The sequence below is a fragment of the Mizuhopecten yessoensis genome, unplaced genomic scaffold (genome assembly GCF_002113885.1).
Source record: "Mizuhopecten yessoensis strain PY_sf001 unplaced genomic scaffold, ASM211388v2 scaffold10639, whole genome shotgun sequence".
Classification (NCBI taxonomy): domain Eukaryota; kingdom Metazoa; phylum Mollusca; class Bivalvia; order Pectinida; family Pectinidae; genus Mizuhopecten; species Mizuhopecten yessoensis.
In genome coordinates this window covers 196,320-223,412 of record NW_018408647.1, presented here as the reverse complement: position 1 = coordinate 223,412, position 27,093 = coordinate 196,320, and the positions used below count along the sequence as shown (strand labels likewise).

Genomic DNA, 27,093 nt, shown 5'->3' with positions numbered 1-27,093 from the left:
ACAAAGTAAACTGTATAATTGTGATCTGAAACAAATATTTTGCACTTGGTCCCCTCTGAAACAATGAAAATTGTGTCCGCTTCACAATAACGCGACGTTACATTGATTGTTCCTATTTGATTGTGACGTCATTTCTGGAGTGATATTACACACGTTACATAAACATAATTTATGTGATGGCTTTATGACACTGCATAACATGGTATTCATATGATAAATATATATACACGTAATTATCACATTTTAACGCAGTACAATTAGAATGCCCATAATCCTGTTTTCTGTTTCATATGACAAAGACATACAAACAATCTCAATGGTAGTATAATACGGGCTATATGTTACAGCAGAATAGATCACAATGACTTTGTACTAACCCACATCTTCACATCAAACAACACATACATTTGTACTTTTTCTTTCTAATGATATATCTGACTTTCATTATGGAGATTGATAAGGTTATAAATGTGAGGCAAAAACAGTCCTTTTTTTCTTTCATATCTTTTATATTTATATAACATGCTTAGTTACAAGTGATTTTCCTGGTCTCGGAAGAATTAGGATTTTTTAAAAATTTTAATGAAATCTCGTTACGGCATTTGGTCAGGTACATAAAAGTTTTTTTTAGTTTTTTACTGAATACTTTCACAAAGTCAAATCTCCCCCCCCGCTCCATAAAAATCTGTTTTTGTTAATTTTTCGCTCTTCACATCTGTTTACTATGTTTATCATATCACTTATTACTGTTCGCTGTTATAATAAATTTGCCCTCATTGCAAAGGGTGAAAAAGGCGAAAAATAAAACATCAGAGAAAATTTTCCATTATAAAGTTTCATATTTGACAAAAGGTGGTACAGCAGCTGACCAATTTGCCAAAATTGAAATGACCAGAAATGTATGTGCTTATTTTTATTGGCTGTTTAGGCATATACCTGTATCATTAATAAATTAATTAAAAGAATCTGATATTAATATCCCTTTGTGAAAGCCACTGGGTGATACATGCCGGTACATGGTTTCATCATGATACCAAGATAACAGATCCAAATTGAGCCCTAGACAAGATTTAATTGAAACCAGATGGTGGAAACCTAGTACATTGTACAATAATGTCTCTTTGTTATAGAACAGTTGAAAGGAAGACATCGGACTACAAAACACTAAGTATCATGTTGGTCCCAAACTTGTACAAAATAAAATCTATTTCATTAATGTAAGGCTAACTGTGGAATAAAATGACAAAAAAATTCAAAAACGCTGACGAGGGACATGAATAGAGTGGTATACTTTAGTGGGCTGACTAGGGACATGATAGAATGGTATACTTTAGTGGGCTGACTAGGGACATGAATAGAGTGGTATACTTTAGTGGGCTGACGAGGGACATGATAGAGTGGTATACTTTAGTGGGCTGACGGGACATGATAGAGTGGTATACTTTAGTGGGCCGACTAGGGACATGAAAGAGTGGTATACTTAAGTTGTGGAAGTGTGAATGTTCATGTTTTTTTACTCTTTCTGTCTGTGCCTGATGACTAGATGGTAAGACCCTGGGTGGTACATGTATATATGTAATCAATACCAGAAGTCATGATATGCAATTAAATGTTTGTACACATTATTATGATTGAGTTGAGCAATTTGAAAAATATTGTGTTCAACCTTATAATGTGTCCCCTTTTCTTTCTCTTGGTACTGTAACCCTATAATGTGTCCCCTTTTCTTTCTCTTGGTACTGTAACCTTATAATGTGTCCCCTTTTCTTTCTCTTGGTACTGTACAAGCAAAGCAGCATATTCCTTCACCGTAACTTTATATCAAATTAATTGAAAACTAGAAAATGTCTGTAAAACATTTATGACCCTTAAAACTTTAGACTATAACAATGAATTTTGAATCTGCTATCAGGAAGTTTTACAGGGTGTTTAATAAGGTCAAATATGATGTACATGTATGTTTTTTTCAAAAAATAAAAATTTCCACTTCTACAAATTACTGCCTTGCACATAAAACATAAGTCATTATGACTGTAAAAATAAATGCAACATTAAAGTCAAGAATCATATTTTCACTTATATGCAATGCAACACACTGTGAGTGCATACTAATACTGTTTCTATGTAATACTGTGTATACTGTAACAGTGGACACAGATCATCTAGGTCTGTTAGGTACAGTGGCATACACTAGAACCTGAGTGATTCGACCTCGGAACCTGTCTGATCTGACCTCAAACCTGTCTGATCCGACCTTGGAACTTGTCTGATCCGACCTCGGAACCTGTTTGATCCGACCTCGAACCTGTCTGATCTGACCTCAGAACCTGTCTGATCCGACCTCGGAACCTGTCTGATCCGACCTCAAACCTGTCTGATTCGACCTCGCACCTGTCTGATCTGACCTCGGTACCTGTCTGATCCGACCTAGGAACCTGTCTGATCCGACCTCGGAACCTGTCTGATCCGACCTCGAACCTGTCAGTGTCTGATCCGACCTCGAACCTGTCTGATCCGACCTCGGAACCTGTCTGATCCGACCTCGGAACCTGTCTGATCCGACCTCGGAACCTGTCTGATCCGACCTCAGAACCTGTCTGATCCGACCTTGGAACCTGTCTGATCTGACCTCAGTACCGCTATGTATACAGCTCTATAATCCTGAGAGGATTTAGCCTCCCAGGCTATGAAGGTTAGATATTGACAAAAATGACTACTGAAATAAATGTGAGTGTACATTGTTACAACATGATGGAATTAAGAGATACATTTTTAAATTGAAGACAAAGGTTAATAAATAATAACAGTCTCAACTCAGACAGAAATCGCATTGGCTATGGAAAAAATTGAAATACACAAACTTAATTAAATAAAGAAGATTTTAGCATGCATGCTATAAACAAATCAACATAATGGTCTACAGACTACATGTATTATGTATAAATTTTCAACAAGTACTCTCCTATGCTTTACATATATATCTTGCTGATGAGCTTAGTCATAAGTTTCAATCCCTTTATTGGGCCTCAAACTGTATATCTTGACATCAGTCTGTGAACAGCTTTAATTAGGTCTATAATAGGGGGGGCAGATCTAAGGCCTTTAGCAGTAAATGTACACACACAGGGACATGTGACCTATGTACATCAGGGATAATCCTACCCTGGAGGCCCCAGGGCCATTGAGATTGACCCCTCAAAACTGAAAATGACCCCTCCATTTTCCAATTTTATTTTTATTTTACATATTTTACATATTTTTATAGCAGTAATTATTTTAAGTCCCCTAGGTAGTCGATTACTTTTTATGTTTTTTGATGTAGATCGTTATTTTTCCTCATCAGGAAATCTTGGACTAGTAAATAATATATTTAACTAGTCCTGGACTATTATATCTACCAAGCAAAAAAAGTTAGTGTCTAACCCTGTACACCTCTAAATATTTATAGCTACCATAAAATAAGTATTACATACACATATGAACCAGTACTTGCAACAGCTTAAGAAAGGAAACACATTGAGAAAAACTTACTTAAAATACTTTCATTTTATGTTTGTTGTTTAGGGTTAGGGTTAGGGTTCCCTGATGAAGTCTATATAATGCTACATTGCTGATAAACCGATTACATTTGTAAACATATAAGTATAGTACATATCATATATACATATATATGTACACAACACATTATACATAAAAGTATAACATGTAAATCGTCACTTAGAACATTTAATATAATATTCAGACAACTTAACATCTAAATGTTCTGAGCTAAAATTTTAATATGGTCAAAGTTCTTCAAGGTCAAACCTTGTTCTTCAAGGTCATACATTGTAATTGTTGCCTTTGGTGTGTATAACATCTCCATTCATCACGTCTTTTTCATTTGGTTCAGGATCTGAACCGAGTCCATCGTCTTTATTTGGCAGTTTACAGTGTTCTTCCTTAAACACTTTCCAGAGATGCTGAACTAAATCTGTTAGCACCATATCTGAAGAGTTTTTACCCACAACCCTCAGCACAAACACACCATCGCCGCGTAAATATTCCTCCGCAAATTTACGAGACACCTTTTTGTCAAACCCTGTCTCTAGCTGTCCAAGAATTGTGAGGTATTTTCTAACAAAGCGAACTTTGTTCTCTTTAAAAATGATATCGTACACCCAGCTGGAAAAGTTGATAAAGGTTAGAACCGCTACGAACAGTAACCAGAACCACAGGAATATGAATAATTTCTCGTTGAACAAGTTTATCGGCAGAACACACTGGACTGTAAAACGTTGTAGATTGTTGAGCTGACGGATTTGAAGGTCACAAAGTGTGACCCGAGGAAAGCGTGGTGATGCCTTCCATTCCCCATTCGCCATCAGGAAGCTGAGAACCTCAACACCAAACAGATTGTAGTCCATGGACAAAAATTCGTTGAGCAAGAAAAACTGTCCGACAATATTAACACAGTAAAGAGCTTTGACAAACAAATAAAATCCTGTCAGATAGGTACCGTCTCTTTTTCCAACACAGAAACATAATATATTTGAGAGTTTCTGCCGCATCCGCACGAAAAAATTGTAGTGCCAATCTCTGTGTGTTTCAATCCATCGATTCATGTACTTGGCAATATACATGATCTTTTCGTAGCGTTTTTCCGGAGATGCAAGCAAAGTGTCTTCAGCCATGGTTGTGATTTTGTCAAGACTTATTCCCGAGTACCCGTTCAGCATATGCCAAGCAACATTTGGCAACTTGAACATGAGGGCCTGAATGAGGAAGATCAGCGGGACCCATTGATAGTAGCTAAGCTCAGCCTCCTCCCGGACAGTATCATCCCTAGGTATTTCATTTTCATTTGGAATGTAATACGTGTTTGAAATCCAACAAACAGATTTTGTGTATGACACACGTGCACCGGTGAACTCCGCAGGACACCAGCACTGGATCGGGTCACCGACATACTGACCTGAACTGACAATAACCGCGAAAAGGGACAGCATCACAACCGTCCATATATGGTTGAGTCGGTCAATCCAATCATCGTCGGAACTTCCTGTGAGTCTGGACCACTTGCCGAAACCTCCCAACAATCCACTGATCCTGTAAAACATAGAAAATACAATCTTACACCGACTAGTCTCATAACCTCCCAACAATCCACTGATCCTGTAAAACATAGAAAATACAATCTTACACCGACTAGTCTCATAACCTCCCAACAATCCACTGATCCTGTAAAACATAGAAAATACAATCTTACACCGACTAGTCTCATAACCTCCCAACAATCCACTGATCCTGTAAAACATAGAAAATACAATCTTACACCGACTAGTCTCATAACCTCCCAACAATCCACTGATCCTGTAAAACATAGAAAATACAATCTTACACCGACTAGTCTCATAACCTCCCAACAATCCACTGATCCTGTAAAACATAGAAAATACAATCTTACACCGACTAGTCTCATAACCTCCCAACAATCCACTGATCCTGTAAAACATAGAAAATCAATCTTACACCGACTAGTCTCATAACCTCCCAACATTCAACTGATCCTGTAAAACATAGAAAATCAATCTTACACCAACTAGTCTCATAACCTCCCTTTACATAAATTATATACAATCTTACACCGACCAGTCTCATAACTTCCCTTTACATAAATTATATACAATCTTACACTGAACAGTCTCATAACTTCCCTTTATATAAATTATATACAATCTTACACTGACCAGTCTCATAACCTCCCTTTACATAAATTATATACAATCTTACACTGAACAGTCTCATAACTTCCCTTTACATAAATTATATACAATCTTACACCGACTAGTCTTATAACTTCCCTTTACATAAATTATATACAGTTTGGCAAACCCAGAATACAATGAAACATATCATATACATTGTGTCAGTAAGTGACGCAAGATAACTGTATATTACATAAGGCATTGTGTCAGTAAGTGACACAAGATAAGTGTATATTATATAAGGCATTGTGTCAGTAAGTGACACAAGATCACTGTATATTTTATAAGGCATTGTGTCAGTAATTGACACAAGATAACTGTATATTATATATGGCATTGTGTCTGTAAGTGACACAAGATAACTGTATAGTTTATAAGGCATTGTGTCAGTAACTGACACAACATAACTGTATATTTTATAAGGCAGTGTGTCAGTAAGTGACACAAGATAACTGTGTATTTTATAAGGCATTGTGTCAGGAAGGGACACAAGATAACTGTATATTTTGTAAGGCATTGTGTCAGTAAGTGACACCAGATAAGTGTATATTATATAAGGCATTGTGTCTGCAAGTGACACAAGATAACTGTATAGTTTATAAGGCATTGTGTCAGTAACCGACACAAGATAACTGTATATTATATAAGGCATTGTGTCTGCAAGTGACACAAGATAACTGTATAGTTTATAAGGCATTGTGTCAGTAATTGACACAAGATAACTGTATATTTTGTAAGGCATTGTGTCAGTAAGTGATGTAAGATAAGTGTATATTATATAAGGCATTGTGTCTGCAAGTGACACAAGATAACTGTATAGTTTATAAGGCATTGTGTCAGTAATTGACACAAGATAACTGTATATTTTGTAAGGCATTGTGTCAGTAAGTGACACAAAATAACTGTATATTTTATAAGGCATTGTGTCAGTAAGTGATGCAAGATAAGTGTATATTATATAAGGCAAGGGTAGAGCCAACACTGTGGTTTTCTTAATGGTGGAATTATTTGATCTGATGATGTATATTGTATATATATGTAGTGATGAATACTCTATATACGAAATATGGAAATACTATAATTTAACAATGTGGGACCCATTGATTTCAGCAATACTGTTGAAAAGGACCAATGAAAATAAATTGTAGATTGATCAATGTATGTGTATTTCAATCATTGGCAGTCTGTTTGGCTACTGATAACAAATATTAAATCAAATTTCTACGATGGCCGACAAGAGCCTGACAAAAAGATATGAACTTTCATATCTTTTTGTACCACGGTACACTTTGATATGGTACACAAAGATATGAAAATTCAAATCTTTGTGTACCCTGTAAAAGTGTACCATGCTACACAATGATATGAAAATTCACATCTTTTTGCCAGGCTCTTGTCAGCCATCGTAAATTTCAGTGAAAACTGCAAAAAAAAGGGTCACACTGGACCACACTGAACTTGGTTCCATAATCAGCCATGTTGTTAGTCATTTAAAGCACCTTATGGACAAAGTTAACAAGTACCAGCAGAAAGAAAGAAACTGCATTGGAGAAAAATTATAATATAAAACAAGGCCAAAAAATTGATTACTTTTTACACAGGCCTGTGCGCATTTCATTTTAGGGCATCGCATTGCTGATTGTATCGTGAAAGCAATATCAAAAAAGGTGAATGCGCCAGCTGCAGTTTTTTTAAAAATCCGGAAAATTGGGTCCGCATGTCGTTTTTACTCGTCAGTCCTGAAGACGTTTGAATAAAGATAAGGATTGATATACAGGCAAGCGTTAAAACAATTATGACTCATTAGTCTCGTTCACAAATGGCGCTCATTTCGGTACAAATAAGGAATGNNNGGGGTTGTGATTCTTCCCTGGAACATTGTGGGAGGATTTTCGGAGGCTTGCTCTATGACGGTTCTCTACACAACTATAAAAAGACAAGGTAATGCCCACAATGAACGTTTTACAAACTACACAATAAAAAAAATATGCCCTCGTCTCATTTTTGCCATGTAAAATGAATTTTTTTTTTACCTCCCTGCCACATCTCTTTTGAAAAAAATTGGCCTAAGAACATTCTAGTAATTTTTGTTTTGGCCCAATCATAAATCAATTAACTCAAAACTTCCAAAATGTCAAAAGAACACCCATTTTATTGTGAGGGTACAACAAACACAGAGTCAATGATATCGATGTTGCAGGAAGGTTTGGATAGCTGGATGTCTTTCGACAAATGAACTGTTCACAAAGGTGGTTTCTCAAGAGCTCTAAGACCAATTCCCGTGATCCCGATTCCTTTAATACAGGAATACTGATCAAACCTGCAGTTTAAAAGCGGTTACGTACAACGTACATGTACACAATGTAAGTATGCAACCCAGAAGTCATTGTTGTAATGTAATGACATCACACATGGACGTCTTGACCAGGGACAGCCCCTGGTGTTATCATACTGCTGGAAATGTGTCTTTAAGGCCCGAACAGTGTTCTGATGCATCAAAAGGTCTAGCAAAAACATTTTGAACAACACTGGCCAGATTCATTCCGATCACTTTGTTAGGGACATTTTCTCACGGTCTATGCATATATAGCTTTCTTGGCTGTAAAGATTTACACAATAACGAAGTTGGTGAAGTTGTCAAACTTGCTTTCTTGAAATTTCCATAGGTACTTGGTATATTTTATTTTGATGTACATGCTATTTTTCGTTAGTATAATTAAGCATTAAACAGCTTTCTGTTCCGTTTTATGGTCCTTTAACACATAACAGGACTGCAGACAAAATGATTAACGCATATTACTAAATATGAAAAACAAAAATATTGATACTTTATCCATAATTTAATCAATCTATAAATTCAATTAACATTTTATATTAGTCTTACATAAAATGGTGAATATTATTGAATCATAGACATAGTGAGTTATTTTGCTATCTGCTTGCTAGTGCAGAGGGGTATAGCTATCAGGTAGTTAATCGGTCCCGTGGAGATATATAACGCTTGTGTTATGGTCTCATAACAAGGAACTGCCTTGGAAGTGTTAAATATTACACCATAAGTAAAATTTTGCCTTATAAAAAGTTATAGATAACACAAAATTGTACAAAAACTGATACTTGCAACAGCTGAAGTCTGTTGCAATATAGTGTAACCAATTAACCATTATACTGTTTATATGCAAGACCACACACTTGTGTTTTTCTAACGAATAACAAAGCAAGAGTTTATTGCGCGGACGAATATATATTCACGAGTGCGCGGAGCGTACGAGTGAGGATATACATCCGAGCAATATGTGCAATACAGGACGTTGTATTTCATGGTCTGAAAATTGCTTGTATTACTATAACAAGATTCAACAGGTATGTGATAAAATGCAATATCTAACAATGTTGTCACAAGGCGATATACATTTTACATAATTGAATGACAATCATGCATGACAACTTCTCTATTTAAACAAAAATCTTTCCAAAGACTGATTTTTGTTTAACAAGAATTGATGCGTGTCTATGGAACTGGCATTTTATGACCTGATAATATTTTTCATTAATCCAGCAATATAAGCAATTATTTAAAAAAAATATACTTTCAGTTCTGTTATGTCAAAATTATAAAATACATTAGTTTTGTTCAAGATGAAATTGACTTTGTAACACCTGGGGTATATAAAAAAAGGCTTCTTTTCTAATTCTTTATAAAAGTCTATATTTTTTTGGTGTCTTTTTATTCAAATATAATATTTTTTGGGGGGAGGGGTAGTGGTGATCTATACGACGTATGACGGCCCACCCGGTGTCGCAAAACCATGTTAACCGTTCACTATCATATCAAATAATAGGAAATAAAATATACAGCCCCGTTGACATTAACTTCATAATTCAGAGATGTATTTTCCAGTATTAAAGGGGCCATCTTGGGTGAAAACGAAATTACACGTACCAGTATAATGGGCATTTAGTATTAGTAACACGGACTTAGATAATCTAATTCCGTGGTATTAACATCTAGTTGTGTTGTAGAATAACAAAGAACAAAGAAAATAGGAGACGTTTAATTATCTTAAATTTGGGGTCAATGCCCCTATTTCCTTCTCTGAGATTAGACCTATCCCTTAAACGAAAAAAAACCCATTGTCACTAGATTCGGTAATTACGGATTCAACCGTGTGCAGTCAGGTTTCTAAAGAATCGAGGCCTTTGTTTGAGAAGTAAATATACTCACATGTTTGATCTCTGTATATCACCTCTTTAGTTAATCAGGTTGTCAAGATCGAAGTAGCATCACTCTCTTTCATGAACCGTTCTGTTGAAATCTTTTTCACGTGGACACTGAAAAATAAGATGGCGAGAGATGTTCAGGTTACAGCTCCGGTGAACAAATGAAATTTGGCTTGATTTAGTAAGGTGCTAAACCTTATTGAGCACACGTGTTTATCTCCAATGCTTGTCCATGTTATACATAGGTTTTAACAAAACACACCTACCATACATTTTCGCCCGTTCGATGAAAATGTAAACAAAGACTCGGTCGTGTGTTTCCTGTCGGGAATGGCGGGTACGGGGAGAGTGTCAGAGCGCGCGCGACTTTGTCAACTTCCAAGGGGCGCTTAGGGGGTAATGTCAATTAGAGACATATAAAGCCAGAGATTATTGGTGAGTGTTCATACACATTATAATTGTTACCCTGTGACGAGTTCAGGTGTGAATTTGGCAGGGTATGACAATGTGTCGTGAATCTTTATCTTTAATTTTTATTAGCCAGAGGAGTAAGATTACGATTACTAGTACCGAAACCCTAGAAGGCTTTTACCCATATCCGCACCTGCTTCCCTTAGTTCGGCTCCCTAAGATCTACTAACTGGTAATTATTAAGTCACCTACGCACCTGTGATGGCATCCCGCAGGGGGTTACTTGGGTCAGATACGAGTGTCCAATTATAAGCTTTAAATTACACAACTAGCAAATAGGTGTAAAGTGAATAACATGCTCTTGTAATGAGCTTTATCGTGAAAACGTCCTTTTCTCTTAAAACTTTATTACGGAATGTCAATTAATATTATATACATTTTATGAAGTCGATATATATCAGAAGAAAAATAATAAAATATTGCAGAATTTAAATCACTGAATCGATTTAAAATTGACCATCTAGAAAAAACGGAGTTTAAACGAAAACCTTGCCTATTTTTTCTCTCTGTATAATAATGTAATGGCTGCCAGTGATGACAATCACGGTATCTTCTCAGATGAATTTAGCAATGTTGTAGTTATTTTACGAAGCTGAATCCAAAGAAGCGCAACATAAAAAAATATTTTAGAATATAAATCACCAAACAGATTTAAATTGACCGTCTAGAAAAAACGGAGTTTAAACGAAAACCTTGCCTATTTTATCTGTATTATAATGTGATGGCTGCCAGTGATGCCAATCACGGTATCTTCTCAGATGAATTTAGCAATTTAGAAATTAGATTAGTCTAAGACACAATTCAGTTCTCGAACGAATTTCCCGATTCTAATTTCCATTTTCATAATTTATATAACATTTCGATAGGGTTCGTTTCCTATTCAAACCGACGTATAGCACACAGAATTCATGAATAACGGACCCCTAAAATTCACACCAGGTGGTAAAATGTTTAGCCCCTGGTTGTTACACGGGAACATGTGCTGTTATATGATAAATATGTATAATATACCATGTCATCCATGTGTATGACCTTGGTTGAACGTTATGTGTATGACCTTGGTTGAACGTTAAACCATACAATACACCAAACAAACGCTACCCCACTCTTTATTTTTTATTGCATCTTAATCGATCAGTCTCTGATCAGTAAAATGTTCAAATGTCAAATTGAAAACTCTCCCCTGTGTCTTTGTTACAGCCGGCTACCGAACCGTAAACACCAGCACAGCTGGAGCGTTGACAGGTCACGCCAGACGGTGCATACCTGTGCAATTTGGAATTCAGATCCAGCGACAGGTGATGACAGCCGGTCCAATGACAGAGCAGGTTAGATATTCAGTATATCTAGTAGCATGTATGTGTTCACCGGTAACACAAGTGAAGAAGATAAATAGTTAGTACACACATGCTCTCTAAAACTAAAATATATATATAAACAAAACACAGTCAGGATCATACTTGGTATGGTTAAATAAGACGTTTATTGAACTTTATATAATAAAAGGTTTACTGTTAACGAGACAAATTCTCCGTTTATATTATCTAAAAAAAACACCTCAATCGAATAAGTAATAACTTACAACAATAACTTATGTCACTATTAAATCTGACACGGACCTAACGTTAAATATCACTCAATACAACTACTGTTTCACTAGTTTTATATCCGGCATAGAATAAACACGTGCTGTGCTCATGCTCGCGTGAATTTAATATTTCCAGTCTAATGGCTTTGAGTGCCGCTGACCGAGGTCATCGGGTACATTAGGATTATGTTAATTTGCAGATGTTCTGAGCTAGTGTTATTATTTGTATGTGTGCGTAACTGTGTTCTTAAAGTAAAACATGAAGTTCATAAATATATTCTCTTATTTTCTGGAATTCATTTTTTTATTATGCAATACCCTTGCAAAGCATCTTTTTTAAATAGTGAAATATTAAATCAAAGAAATTATATGTATTTTAACGTATTTGTAAACGTGAAACATACTGTTGTACATTTTAAGTAAATAAAATAAGGGGAAACGTGAAAAATGAGTAAACAGCCATAAGCCTTTTTACTAGTTGTGCCGAGGAAATTTCAAAACCATCACAAGTTTTCCATAAAGATACAGTACACAGTCATATAGATGATTCTCAGAAAGATATAGCCACTGTCAGCTACGTAATGGGTAGGTTAAGTGAGGGGAGGTTAGACCTACTCCATAAGACGAACACCGCCATCCTATAATAACGTTACTGTCACGTTACAGAGCCTAAACTGGTACAACGATAACTAGGGCGATGTTTCAAACCATGCTTGAGTCTGTGATGGTATCAAATGACGATAGTCATCAGTCGCAGAGTCAAAGAAGGGCACTGTCTAAAACATGTACTGGTCTGTCCCATGTCCTGCCCACAGGGACTTGAACGCCACAGCTACTTGGGTTTTACATAGACCAGTCACCCCCGTCCATGTGGGATCCCAACTGTCAACGTAATAGAACCCGTTCCGCCCTGGGGCCTGTAACTGAAACATCGCTCTTAACTATATATTTACGGAATGGTTTAAGGTGACACAAAGTTTCTGGTAAGAGTGTAACTGAAATCCGTTCGAAAGTGGCTCTTCTAGTCGTAAACCTCTCTTAAAAACGTACGTACGAATGGCGATAAGAGCGGGATATTTTCCGGAAAATTCACTTCACCGCTTTCCATTTTACTGGTTATTTGATCACAGTGTCCTCGCTGCGTTTGTTATACAAGGTCTTTTTTGTTATGTAATGGTAACTGTATGTTTGACACCTGTAAAAACAAAACGACGGCTAGGCAGAAATCTAAGGGGTTTTGTAGTGAGAATTATCATCATGGCAGTTACATGTATGCCAAAAGCAAACCGCAAAAGAAAGCCAAACTATACTATTGAAGAATTGGAAATACTGCTGCGAGGAGTCAGACCCACCTTTGATACAAAATCAGGTCGCCTTTACCCAATGATGTTTTAGACCGAATTTGGACAAAATTCTATTATTCCTACAAAAGAAGAATTTTCAAGAATTTGCTAAATTACCTCTATGGGGCCCCACCTCTCATCAGGCCCCAGGGGGGTCAGACACACCATTTACACAAAATTGATTTCGCTTCCGCATAGGATGCTACTGTTCCTACATCATAGAGGAAGAAAAAAGGATATTAAAGCTATTCCTCTATACCTCTTATTTGGCCCAGCCCCTCTGCCCCCAGAGGGGGGGGGGGGGGGGGCACACACACCATTTCTACAAAACTGTGTCCCCTTGGCCCAAGGATGCGCCAGACAAAATTATAATGAAATCCCTTAATCTCTACTGGAGAAGAAGGATTTTAAAGGTTTTACTTCTATTTCCATTGTTTGGCACCGTCCCTCTGCCCCCCAGGGGGGCCACACCCACCGTTTATACAAAATTGAGTCTCCTTGGCCTAAGGATGCTCCAGACCAAATTTAATCAAAATCTACTTAGCCGTTCAGGACTAGTAGCATTTTAAAGGAAAAGTTGACGGACGGACGGACGCTGCGGTATGGCATAAGCTCACCACGGTCCGTCGGACCAGGTGAGCTAAAAATGGCATTATTGGAATTCTATTGTGAAAGGAAAACGAGCAAAGTTTACTCGAGAAAGAAAGCAAACGGGTGGGGGACCCCCTCCGGAAGATGAAGTACTATCTGAAATTGAGGACATTGCATGCTTTCTTAGGCGCCAACACAGGACCTTTATGAAGACACCTACATCTCATTTTCCATATTCCGAATGTCACTCAATGACACAGCGGGTACTACGATGAGAGAGACATTGTAGCGCCTGTCTCCGCGTGTTTGAGGATTCTGTTTAGGGGTCAGCAACCACGGTTTAAGTCCAAAACAACTGTCCCCAAGTAGCCCACCACGTGCAAGTGTGCCCGCTTCAAAGGCAGCACTTAGACCACAATAGTTCCATATATGACCATCATGTGTTGCACCAGGCCACTTAGTAACAACATTCAAAAATAAATTGTGGGGTCACATACTCCTTGAATGTTCAAGGCATGAAAGCCTTTTCGGGGCACGTACAAATGTTTATCATCCGTCGGGGTAGATATTGGGATTAATAACCAATTAACTGCTCCTAGGACATTTGGAAAACCCCTAATTGCAAAAAAAATATCTTTTCAACTGACCTTGGCGCTGGGCATCCATGGGAAACTCTATATGTCGTTGACTCTGTCGTGCAAGTGAAGACGATATTGTTTTCACTGCGCGCGATACAGCCATTTTGCTGACTCCATGAGCATCACCGATGACCGACATATAACTACCGCTGGCATAATACCTTAAACATATCATCACCTGCAATGAAACAGGAAGAGCCCGGTTTCTGTTGGTTGGTCTTGATAGTTCATTTTCCATATTATTACAGAGATTATGGCTTCATCACTGAAGTAATCCAGTGGATTGTTTCTATCTCGCAACAAACGTCTTGGAATGTTTTGGTTATGTTGACGAAGATGGAGGAGCATAGCAGCCATTTTCCCAGTGTGATTTATATATTAAGAGGGTATGACCAACCTTAGTAAAGAAACAACATTTCTAAAATAAGAATGGTTTCAGTTACACCTGGAAGTGCTGATTTTGGACGTAAGAATACCTTGACGAAGTAAGGAGGCTTTCGATTACACCCCATCTTAATTTGCCACTAGAGACAGAGGTTCCGCTACACTTTACAGATGAACAGTTATTCTCTTAAGCCAACCTTAAACTTGTTTTCAGTTACACAATAAACCATTAAGGTAATCTTAAGGTTAACTTAGTCCTTAAGTATGCTTTCAGTTACAGGCCCCAGGGCCGTCACCAGAGTCTGATCTGTCGCCCACAGGCATTCTCTAAACCAACTGCATCTCTCGCGCTCAGTGCTAAATCCAACCACGGCTTTGATAGCGATAATCTAAGTCAGTGCTCCAATTAACAGGGACAGTCTATAGGCTACAATGGGGATCCGTTTGATAGTGATGGCCTTCACTAGATACTAAAGGAAAATCTTTCAAATGGTAGCTATGAAGTAAATAGTTAGTTTGACCAGAGACGAATAATGTAGTTATGTAGTATATATACTGGTTTCTGGTTTGAAATTATATGACATGCTTCATTTGTTTTAGAAAAGTTGCTTTTTAAAAGTGAAATCAATATATTTGCACCACAGAACCGTTACTGATGAAAACGTTGTTTGTATTTAATTGGAGTATTTTATGTCAAAACGGTTGCTATAGGCACGGAATAAGATTGCCATCTAAGTCTGTGCTATAGGCTACGCACCGCTAACGACAGAGAATCTTTGTGCGAGCAAAAGAGAAACGTACAATATTTCGTTAATTAGTATATTACATTGAACGTACACGAAGACCGTATTTTAGTGTATGACCCTTGCTTTTGTGAAAGCTGAGTCGCTAAAGGGGAGTCATGCTGTGTGGGGTCAGTCAAAGGTCGACGATCACTCCCTGATGTAGGGGAGGAGGACAGGGGAGGGGCAGGCAGGGGAAGAACGGTATGTGTGAACGAGATCTCGTGTTTATGAACGTATCGAATTCCAAGTTGTTGACGGAAACTGATAATGGTTTACTGCTACTAAGATAATATTGAGTGACTGGCCCTGTCGCAGACGTTACTGAATGACACAGCTCACTCCCAGGAATAAAATGATTTCCTCGAATAAAACATAATACAGTTTTAAGCCTCACCCCGATAGCCTGTGTCACACGTAATATCAATTATTTTATTCTGGAAGTAGTTATTACAGCAATCACAGTAAATAACCCAAATCAAAAACCAGCATAACCACCGCCACCACCACCACCACCACAATACGGCACTGTAGCTATCTGCCAGTGTAACCGGTTCTTGTTTCATAGTTTGGTTTATGTTGTGATATGCAAGCGTTAATGTTTCTGTCTTGAACAAGGGGGCGGATTGTCCTGAAAATTACCTCACTGTTTTGCATTTATCACAATTATACATAATTAATCATATTGTTGTTACTGAGATACTTTTCTTACGGCCTTCAAAATTAAGTTCACATTATTTTTCTGTCGACATTTTCTTGACATTTAAGGAATCTTCTCGATAGTGCATGGTACGCAGATACAATGGGCCAGAGTCATCAGATTCAAGAGGTCAATCCCTACAATCGGGGTCAAAATTCGGAGAAGAGAAACCCACTTACAGGGGCTAGGGTTCGGCCCCACTTAGTGTTGTACACATGTACCGCTACTTGTACCGTCTACACCATGTAAGTAAGGGTCAGAGTCCTCCCTGTTGAACCTGATGTACATACATGCTATTTTAAAATAAATGATTATTATTATTTAGGACAACTGTAAAAAGAAGATTGAAACCACTGACTTACAATGTATCGTCTGACCACGACTACGAAACCACTGTGATTGAAAAAATACAATAAAATACAAACATAGCTATTACAAACTTCAACAGTTTCTTGAGAAATAGTGATTACAAACTCGAACTGTCAAAATCGAAGATGGCTGCTTGGCACCCATCCTGTTTTTCCGATCGGTTTCAAAATGAATCGCGCACGACACAAGATCAAGACAAATCTACATTAATGAAATTTGAGCAAGACCCGCCCAACTTTTCTCGAGAAATAACGATGTCAAGAACTGCTTAAGACGGGTGACGTACTACCACGGACGAATATATGGAGGAATGTATGACCAGGATTACAAAATTGTTGAACATAAAATTACACAGATCTGAGTACATTTTCCGAATTTCAAGGTATATATTCCCCCATAATATACAGACTTTCGTTGATACCTGTTCCACCACACGAAAACCATCTTTGCTAGCCAATGCTTTCGATACGGTACGATCTAGACAGGATCGTATAGAATCGTAAACCTTGGCTAGCTAAGACGCATGGAAATGAAATCGCATGCGACTTTTGCGCGTGCAGGCATTTGTCACGTAATGCCTCGTTTTCATTGCACTGACAACCCGCGCCAAGGATGTCATGTGGAAACAAATTGATCTGCACATGCACGCGTGTTTCCTCATTCGACCCACGACTCACTTATTGATATTGCTATACATTGGAGGAAGAACGTTGCACATTCATGGCTTGTTGGCATATAACTCATGCACGCTCATGGTATATTGTCGGAAAGCTACGAGCCAATACAAAATATCGACACACTGTTGGCGGGGCAGAATATAATATACCTCATCCATTTATCTCGGAATACCGTATTTAAGTGGGGATAATATGATTGATTACAGGATTGGCTTCAAAGTAAGACAATCCATTTCCGTCTCACGCTCGAATTTTCCGGCTGTATATTTCTCCATACCATACACAGGGACATGAGAATAAATTATGGGATGCATGTAAGGGTCTATCCTGATGTGTGGGGAGTATTATGGGATGCATGTTAGGGTCTATCCTGATGTGTGGGAAGTATTATGGGATGCACGATGCTGTGCTGTAATTTATCACAAGTTAACGTTGTGCATTTAAATAATATTAAGAAAATAAGATGTAAAATAAATAAGCAATTTTGTGAAATTCAGATGTTCGTGATTGTGGGTTGGTGCACAGGGACCTGAGAATTTGTTACAAGTATATTGGGACCTAAAGTAAGGTGTTCAGAGTAATTTCACATGTTTTATGGGTTTAGATCGACTTTCGGTAAAAATGCCAGCGTATATATAATCATTGGGGGTGGCGGTTTTCTCAGGTCTCTGTGGGTCGGTGTAGACATACTGTGCAATAGGATGTAGACTCTGAGCAGAGTGTATACCAGGAAACTCTCCAGCTTTCTACTAAACAAGGGTGTAGGATTGTGAAGCCTGACAAACTCTACCATAGTCAGCACATTTACGTCAATTAAACTGTGTATGCCACGGATTTTCTTTTAAATCGAATCATTTTTATGGCGATTATTGCACAGAAACAAACTAACCGACCAGAAGTCGATGACCTTATTAATTATGCGTAATTTATACGCACGCACTGATTTCGCAATCGAAATTAGTCCGACATTAGTCAGATCGATGTTTAGGGGAGTATGGGTACACCCAACACTATAGCCCGCGTTTTTCTCCGAAATCTGGAGATACGATACGGCGGAGTATGTCATTTAATACAAGAGACATAAATATGGCCTTAGTTTAACCATGCAACTATAGGGAACTTTCCTTAATGTTTCTTCTTATTTCAATAATGATTTTCCATGGATAAACTTAAGTTAAGGAATTGCATTAAGTTGAGAAATATCTTTCAGTGAAGGAACTTTCATGAAACTGGGGGCAGACAAATAAGACATTCCATATCCGAATTGTAATGAGATACCAAATAAAAAAATTGTCATAATTTATTGTCTATGAATTAAATACGATATTTGTGTACACTTACAAATGAAATATATATTGAAGTGTACTCTAGGTAAGATATTTTATATGCTTTATAATCTTCGGAGAATTTCATACGACTGTCTCAATAATGAGATATTTTCTATACTTGATCATGTTGTAGAATACTAATACGAATCCTTGCTTGTCTTTGAATCATTTGTATATTTAATTTTCATCCTATTCTTTATGAAAATATCACGTATAATTACACATGCTAATCTTTATTTTAACTATTGGCATTTATAAGACACTATCTTAAAAGTAAATACACATCTCGTGAAATATTTGGCCTCCAAGTATTTTGTATTTGAGACATATTTAACATTATATATGATCTGTAGTCTGTGGTTTTTGCTCAGAGAGTGTGTGAAAACTTGACTTTCTCCAATAGATGTTAAACGGCTTGCCATATATAGAGGCCTGTTTCCTAAAGAGACTACTAAGATATATTGTAGTCCCCAATACTCCTCTGCTCATGCTGTCGCTAACATGCATACACTCAAGTAATACATACATTTACCCTTGTGTTGCAAAAACCAGGTCACGTCAGTTGAAAATGCCAGAGTCCAGATAGTGTATAACATACAACAGTTCTAATTTCCACGTTCATAGTCCAGTGAACTACAATATTGTGATCGTAAATTGGCCGGTCAAATCCAAACAGTCCAATTACAATGTCATAATTTGATAGGCTTCGCGTTTCATCATGTTCCACTGACGTAATCCTTTGTTTAGGAGGGGCATTGCCACCTCGAACAGGCTATATTTGTGCCTATGTACACATATACATGTCATGTGATCTGTCGTCATTGCGTTTTCAATGTGTGACGAGCTACTTACCACAAAGTCCCTCCTTAAGACCGTATACAGTCACCACATTCATCCTCATCTTATAAGGTCCTACGGGTGAGCTCATAAGTTAGTGCAATCATACTATGAACGCGCTGAAATATTTACACCCATTCGACAATGGGATCTCGACATTACACACGAAACTGCTAAATCATGCTATATTTGCTGAAATTCTGGCAAACGCTAATGATTTTGACATCTACCGTTAACAAAATTTCACGAACTACTAAATATATACGCCCGTCACATGCAATTTACCATCTATAAAGACATGTTGATCAAATAAAGAAAAGCAAACTGAATAAATACATTACTAAAAGAAAAGATTAAAAGAAAACAAAGGACTAAGAGGCACACCACCATCTCCTGTATAGGACATCTGATCTTTCCAAGATAAATAAATATAACAAGTTTTGTGGTTGTATGCGATATCAAAAGAACAAAACAAAGGGCCATAACTCTGCATATCATTGGCCCCATACCCACTTTCAGTATTCGACACTCCGCCTTTCTGAGATAAATATGTGTAGCAATAGCAAAGTATAAAAGAAAGCCCGAAAAAAATCAAAAAGGGACATAACTCTGTGTAACGGGTCAATTAACCCTATTCATGACATACATACGTATAGCAAGTTTTATTAGCAAGGATGAAGTAGCAAAAAAAATATTCAACCGGACAAAATTTAGTTTATAAAGAACGAGGGGTCATTACTCTGTTTATCGTGCTGAACGAGACCAAAGTTAGTACGGGACATAGGGCTTCCATACAAGAATGAACAAATGGTTATAACTTAGACTAGCCCCGTCTCTATAATATTGAATTATTAAGAAAAAATGGATGTTTGATTCTAAGTTCTGAACTAGGGGGAGATAAGCTAATAGTAAAATAGTTATCTTGACCTAGTTTATTTAACTTATTTTGGGCTAGTTTCTTTAGCTAATTTTGACCTAGTTTCTTCAACTTATTTTGACATAGTTTCTTTAGCTAATTTTGACCTAGTTTCTTTAACTTATTTTGACCTAGTTTCTTTAACCTTTGAGTTTGAATTACGGTTTTATTCATACTTCAGTATATCGTATTATTGTTTTATGCGCAGATGTATCTATATCATACTATGGTTGTACACGTCTCTGTTTTACGTATCCTCGTGTCATTGGTTTCGGTGTACTTTTAAGCCATCGCAATTTTATATTGGTAGAAAACTGTTGAAATTACCGAATGCTGGGATTAACATGTCTACATACAATCTGCTTTTGGAAACGAACTGAACTATTATTATTTCCTTTATTTCCTCCAGAAATGAAGAGTTACAGAAATAACGAACAAAACACTATTGAAAAGAGAAGAAAATGCATTCACACTCATGGTCACACCCTGACATAGTGACTATTATGGGAGCAGACGGTTCCCGCAGCTACTGAAAACTGTATTTCAAAACATGTACATTTGTATGTGAACCAGAGACATATAAAGCCAGTAGTACATATACGTCTCTATGTGAACTAAACGTTTTTGTCACAAAAATTTCACCTGTCCGGAAAAGCCGTCATAGCTAGGTTTCACCGCCAGTGTTTAAAGAAAGACAACTCGAATACATTAGTTCTTCTGGTTTATAATAGAATTTGTTAAATTCGTTGACAATATTTATTTTTCGGCAAGAACAGTCCACTAATATAGGGATGTCTCTTTTGGTCTTCGGCACAAAATGTTTGGATTTCCCATAAACATTTTAACTAAAAAAAACTCAAAATAATTCAACGAGAAGATGTTTATTGGTGTTGGTGGTATTATACCTAAAAGTAACCTAAGCTAGCTGGGGTTGTTCCCCTTGTTCATGTTGTAACCGACCTCGTATCATGTGGATTAGGAAGATAACAGGTGTATGCAAGGTCATCACCGCGTCCCAATTTTCTTCTGTTTGTTACATTTGTAACGTAGCATTTCGCAAGATGTCGACGACCAAATCCCCTCCGAAGGTGTTCGTCACTCGTTACGTCCCGCCCGGCGGGGTAGAGGTGTTGTCACGGCATTGCCAGGTCGACCAATGGGACTCCCAGGACCCCATCCCCCGGGACGAGCTGCTGAAGCGGGTGCAGGGTATTGAGGGTCTTTACTGTTTACTGACGGAGCGTATAGATAAAGAGGTTCTAGACGCGGCGGGTTGGTGTTATGTCTTACTTTCACTTTACATATATTTATTACACTGCATTTTATTATGTATGGATCTTTGGTGTGTCCAGATCTGAGTTGTTTAAATCATGTGTTCACTGATGAAAAATAGGAATTATTTTATATAAATTTCAAGGTCATACGAAAGTCAAGTTTAACAGTGTATGAAAGACAAATTTAGGCTTAACGATATACCTGTAGTTGTGCTTTCGAGTGAATTAGCTAATGCAATAATGGTTTTATCTTAGATTGCAGTAGGTTAGTTCTAGGAGGAATTTCCCTTTAGCTGGAAAAAATGTCAATAACGTACATATTATAACAAAGACTTCAACTGTACCAGTATAGTGATTATTATTTTTGCCTAGTTTTACAGCCAAAACCAGCTTTTCCTAGCTACACAGTGCTTTATTTTCTCAAAATGACCAAAATATGAGGACATCTTCCCGATTTCAATAAGATAAATGCCAGTCGGTGTGTTTGCCGATTCACTTAGGAACAGGCTGTAGTAGAGTTTAGGTAGAAAAAACACTGCAGTATTGCATAAAATATAGGAACAAACTTGTAACAGAATGCACCCAAACGTTTATGTCACCTTATGAGCACCTTCTTTTTTCATCCACTTTTTCCAGCACCTTGTCATTAATTAAAGTGAATATGGTTTGCAGAGAAGTCTCTGGAATGTGACGGTGGCTAAATTTTCTAGCTGATTCAAAGTTTAACTTGTCATTATTTTGTTAATGTGACCAGGTCCGCAGCTCAAGGTCGTGTCCACCATGTCAGTGGGATATGACCACGTGGACGTGGCCGAGTGTCGGAGTAGGAACATCAGAGTTGGTTTCACTCCGGACGTACTGACCAATGCTACAGCCGAGTTGACCATTTCCCTCCTGTTGGCTACCTCCCGGAGGCTGTATGAAGGTAAGACCCCTGACTTCAGTACAGATTATGTGGCCGTGGTTTTCTCCGAGGTGTAGAACCATTAGGGTAATAAAAAATTTGTTTTTAACTCATTCACCCCTGAAAACACACTTTGAACTATTTCAATTCAAAGGTTGGAATAGTTCATTATGAAATTTCAGGGGTGAATGAGTTAACTCACCTGGTATTAAGTGCCTGAAAACTTAAATATTGTGGTGATCATACGTTGTGGGTGTCCGTTGTTTGGAGTTTGTCTGATGTCAGGTTTTTTTCTTTAAATTACTTCTGCTGAGTAACCAAGAAGCCTAGAGTAATGAAATTTGGCCATAGCATGCTGGGGTGAAGAGCTATCAAGTTTGTATAAATGAGTGACCTTGACCTACTTTGAAGATAACCAGGGTCATTACTCAAATGTATTGAAAACTTGTCATGACTTCCGAAAAAAATCATCAAGAGAGTTAAGTTCATGGTATGTAGCCTATAGAATGTTTAACTTAAGGATATTTGCCTTTTGTTTTAACTGTATTTGCTTTTTGTTCTGTAGAATATTGCATTTGGATTCCCTTAAACCTGCTGATAACATCTATTCTATTTTTGTGATCTATTGGTTAATAAAACCAATTGTAGATGTAAAACCACAATAAACTGTCTGAACTACCAGGATGGGACACCACTATGGACACGTGACAAGACACGAGTGTAAATCTGGTGATGGGTAAAAAATGGATGTTATATAATATCAAAGTTAGAATAGGGAAAATCCCACATATTTTCAGGTGCTTTTACTGGTGCAGTTCTTTCTTGACCAATGGAATTCCTTGTAACATTACATTTTAACCATCTGTGTCGCCTGACCAATGAAGTTCCTTGTAACATTACATTTTAACTATCTGTGTCTCCTGACACAGAACTAACTTTGTGACAGTAATACCACTGATATACATCTGCAGGTCTTAAAATACAGGCCTTTTTTCTTCAAATACATTAAACACCTTTGGGGCAATTAATTGATATGTAATTTTTACACAAACCACAGGAAGTCGCATTTAATCACAGAAACTTGTCATAGTATGACTAAGAAAACTTAAGTGAAGAAAAACAGATTGCTATGCCTCAGGCTTATGAATTTATTCCATGTTTTGTGCTCAACGTACCTGTAAAATCTTGCCAAAGGTTTAGTATATGACCATGAAGGGTATAAGTCAAGGTATAAAATTGTTGACTGTAATTCATTACTTCTTCACTTAAACAAGGATTTAATCAAGAGTATATCATTTGAGTTTAAGCATGGAAATGGTTTGATGAGTAGAGGCCCAACTCTAGATACGTGTATAATCTGTTTTCATTTTAGCTTTTCTGACTCCTATAATGACAAGTGCCTGTGATTTATTCAAATACATATGGATTTTAATAATAAGTGAACATGTTATAATCTTGTAGGAATAAAAGCAGTGCGTGAGGGGAGATGGGGGACATGGAACCCGGTCTGGATGTGTGGACAAGGGCTGGACGGTGCTACTGTGGGTATAGTGGGACTCGGAAGGATAGGCTTTGCTGTTGCTGAGAGACTTAGGCCATTTGGAGTTGGAAAATTCTTGTACACAGATTCCGAAGCCAAGACGTACGCTTCTGAAGTGGGAGCAGAACGTGCTGACTTTGACACTTTATGTAGACAGTCAGACTTCATATTGGGGTGTTGTGCTTTGACAGATGAAAACAAAGGTTTGTTTAATAAAGACGCGTACAGTAAGATGAAGAAGACAGCCATCTTGATTAACACTAGCCGAGGTGGATTGGTAAACCAGGAGGATTTGTACGTGGCTCTGAGCACTAATCAGATACTGGCCGCTGGACTGGACGTCACAGTCCCCGAGCCTCTACCACTGAACAGCCCACTTATGAGGCTGGACAACTGTATTGTCCTGCCACACATAGGCAGTGCTACAGAGAAGTCCCGGGCAGCTATGTCAGAGCTGACCGGTCAGAACATTGTTGCTGCTTTACAGGGAGAGAAAATGCCTCGGGAAGTTCCTTACTAGACTCTAAGTAAATGTGATACTCTTTGCAAATTTATGGGAACATTCTTTTTATCTATGAGACAAAAGTTTATTTAAAGAACTGTTCACTCTGATTTTGGTCAGTAATTCACTTCTGAAAAGGTAGAAAAGGGTATTCACTTTTGTAATTTCTTGTGTATTACAAAAGGGCTATGCGCTCTTTTTTTTACAGATGTGAGCACTGGGAGAAAATGCTTACATAAAACTGTAAATAGAATCCGGGTGTCTGTCTGTCTGTCTCTCTATCAACTGTGTGTCTGTCTGTCTGTCTGTCTCTCTATCAACTGTGTGTCTGTCTGTCTGTCTGTCTCTCTATCAACTGTCTGTCTGTCTGTCTGTCTCTCTATCAACTGTGTGTCTGTCTGTCTGTCTGTCTCTCTATCAACTGTGTGTCTGTCTGTCTGTCTGTCTGTCTCTCTATCAACTGTCTGTCTGTCTCTATCGACTGTCTGTCTGTCTTTCTCTCTCTCTCTCTTTCGACTGTCTGTCTGTCTGTCTCTCTATGGACTGTCTGTCTGTCTGTCTCTCTATGGACTGTCTGTCTGTCTGTCTCTCTATCGACTGTCTGTCTGTCTGTCTCTCTATCGACTGTCTGTCTGTTTGTCTCTCTTTCGACTGTCTGTCTGTTTGTCTGTGGGTGGATGTTTATAATGGAGAACAACTGTTTATCTTATCAACCAAATTCTGTAAAAACCTGGTACACATAATCAATACCTTAGGTAGTTGTTGGCTGGCAATATATATTGTTTTTAATTTTTCTGCAGGACTTGGACCCTTTTCTGACAAAAGAACTGCTACTCAACCTTTTGGTAGATATTTCTGGTACTTGATTAGAGGATTGGTATCTTAGGTTATTGCTTGATTGGCATTAACTTTTTAGTTCAACTGCTTTTATAAGATTTATTCCCCCTTTTCTGATTTGGTTTTATGTGGGAGCAGGGTAAGTTTTAGTTGATAACAATGTTAAGATAGTGATAATATTTCTCGTTGTGTAAGTAGGGGTAGACAATAAGATTGCAATATCTGTCTAGTAAAGTATGTACTGCAATATTGTTTTGCAATGATTTTTCTTCTTACTTTTGGGAGTTTCAGCAGAAAGCACAGTTACGAAATAATTTTACAGAAGTTGATGATAATATTTAGGTATTTTGTTTCCAAATTCAGCTTGCTTAGAATGATTAGTTTCAAAATTATGTAAAATGCTTTGGAATTATTCAACGGAACTTGCTGAACTGGTACTTAATTTTCATTGGCTTTTTATGTTGATTTTAAATATAATGAATTTCTTGGAATACGATATATATTGCGATTCATTGCAGTATTTCTTTAATTATTGCAGGATAAGATAGAATAACCAGGAAAATGCTCATGTCATGATTCTACAACTTCACTTTTATTCAGACAAATGACAAGTCCAGTCCTGTACACAAAGATATATACAAGATGACAATCAATCAACACATTCTTTTGACAATGCTAAAAGCTCTCGTGTGCATTAAGGTGTTAATTAATTCGGAACATCAAGTCACTTTTTGAACCTTACCAAATCAAAGACTGGGCAAGTCCATTTTAAATATATAGAGGTGAATGCATTAATAGGACTGGGGTGTAGTCTTAAAAAATCATCATGCAGTCTATTGGTCCCCTTATCTCCCATTCAGAATTGGACCTATACAGCATAACCAGATGACTCACTGTATCTGTCCCCAACCTTTGATCAGCGGGTACACTGTTCATTTCTATTTGATTACTCCATCTGGCTGTTGTTGTCTTTAAGACGTAGGGCCCATTATGGAAGTTTTATCTTATAAATAAAAGAACATATTTTTGTGTCCTTGCACATTTGATTTTTTTATAAGGAAACCATCAAAGTGCTTAAACGTCTTAACGTTTCACGAGCCACACAAGTTACAAAGTGATCTTATTTCTAATGGTGTTCATTGGTATTGTTACCAAATGGAAAAAAATACCAGTAAAACACTATTCGGGTGATACTGTTTTAGCACTGTTATTGTGTGGTAACATTTCTATGGCTCTGAGCCCCGAGGTTTAAAATTTCACATAACAAAGGCAAAAGATGTAACATTAATCCTTCATCAGAATCCCGAAATTTATAATAAGGAGGAGAAATGACGCCTTTGTGAAAGTTAAATGATACACAGTATATGCCAGGGAAAATGATACACAATATATGCCAGGGAAAATGATACACAGTATATGCCAGGGAAAATGATACACAGTATAT

At 37.4% G+C, this 27,093-nt stretch overlaps 2 protein-coding genes across 11 annotated transcripts; one reads left to right on the top strand and one right to left on the bottom strand.

Moving 5' to 3' along the window:
* Positions 1 to 19,712, bottom strand: LOC110461593 (innexin unc-9-like). 9 transcript variants are annotated; one of them, XM_021515130.1, is made up of 3 exons: positions 19,366 to 19,712; positions 9,973 to 10,079; positions 1 to 5,088 (listed from the first exon to the last, which is right to left on the bottom strand). In XM_021515130.1, coding segments are annotated over exons 2-3 (1,269 nt in total). In that variant the 5' UTR covers positions 9,975 to 10,079; positions 19,366 to 19,712; the 3' UTR covers positions 1 to 3,821. The 9 variants fall into 9 exon arrangements, 4 of the variants coding, with proteins under 4 accessions (XP_021370805.1, XP_021370802.1, XP_021370803.1 ...); XM_021515127.1 differs by having other exon boundaries at positions 1 to 5,484; positions 19,366 to 19,699; XM_021515128.1 differs by lacking the exon at positions 19,366 to 19,712 and adding an exon at positions 10,235 to 10,321 and having other exon boundaries at positions 1 to 5,484.
* LOC110461594 (glyoxylate reductase/hydroxypyruvate reductase-like) lies at positions 11,661 to 27,093 on the top strand. Of its 2 annotated transcripts, XM_021515132.1 has the most exons (4): positions 21,519 to 21,864; positions 22,621 to 22,791; positions 24,232 to 24,837; positions 25,613 to 27,093. In XM_021515132.1, the coding sequence occupies exons 1-3, from the start codon at positions 21,561 to 21,563 to the stop codon at positions 24,828 to 24,830; spliced, it is 1,074 nt and encodes a 357-aa protein (XP_021370807.1). In that variant the 5' UTR covers positions 21,519 to 21,560; the 3' UTR covers positions 24,831 to 24,837; positions 25,613 to 27,093. The 2 variants fall into 2 exon arrangements, with proteins under 2 accessions (XP_021370808.1, XP_021370807.1); XM_021515133.1 differs by lacking the exons at positions 21,519 to 21,864; positions 25,613 to 27,093 and adding an exon at positions 11,661 to 11,767 and having other exon boundaries at positions 24,232 to 25,138.